The sequence below is a fragment of the Trypanosoma equiperdum genome (genome assembly GCF_001457755.1).
Source record: "Trypanosoma equiperdum strain OVI genome assembly, contig: ctg_439, whole genome shotgun sequence".
Classification (NCBI taxonomy): domain Eukaryota; phylum Euglenozoa; class Kinetoplastea; order Trypanosomatida; family Trypanosomatidae; genus Trypanosoma; species Trypanosoma equiperdum.
Genome location: NW_027124353.1, coordinates 1,113 through 1,645, shown reverse-complemented (window position 1 = coordinate 1,645; position 533 = coordinate 1,113). Strand labels below are relative to the sequence as shown.

The 533-nt window shown below is 38.5% G+C and overlaps 1 pseudogene across 1 annotated transcript in view; it reads left to right on the top strand.

Moving 5' to 3' along the window:
• Nucleotides 1–303: 303 nt before the first annotated feature.
• TEOVI_000182900:pseudogene overlaps nucleotides 304–533 on the top strand; it is a 924-nt pseudogene continuing 694 nt past the window's right edge. Inside the window, exon 1 of the mRNA in view lies at nucleotides 304–533. This exon is cut by the window's right edge and continues 694 nt beyond it. Coding sequence covers nucleotides 304–533 — 230 coding nt within the window.

Sequence of the window (533 nt, the reverse complement as noted above, 5' to 3'; positions counted from 1 at the left end):
TTTGAGCAAACGCACGTACTATAGAGAAAAATCCAGTAAGCGGGGATGCCGCTAAATTTTTTTGCTTCCTTATGAAAACGTTGAGTTATTAAACAGATTATGAGAGACTTTGTGGTTATGTTATTCTGTAACGTTGTCACAAACTTCCTCACAATTGGCACTATACGCATGTGATATATATTTTCTTTGTTCGATGAAATCTTAGCTTCTAATTTTTGCACCTTTGCGTGGGGAATTGTAGATTATGAATGCCGCGACTGTAGGGCTATTTATTTTGAAATTTTTTGTTATTGCATTGGTTGGGAAGACGAAGTACCATGCCTCCTGGTGGACGACCACTTTAAAAACAATTTACATGAGTCCGTTTGTTATATCAGTTGCCTTTCTGACGCACTGAACAAGTTATACACTGATGGAGAGCAGAAGCTGCTTGTGAATGAGGAAGTATATGCAAATGTGTCTCGTATATTGGATGACATGGAAGGAAGCGCAGGTGAAAGCATAAAGTATTTAAGTGTTGTCAGCGGTTCAAC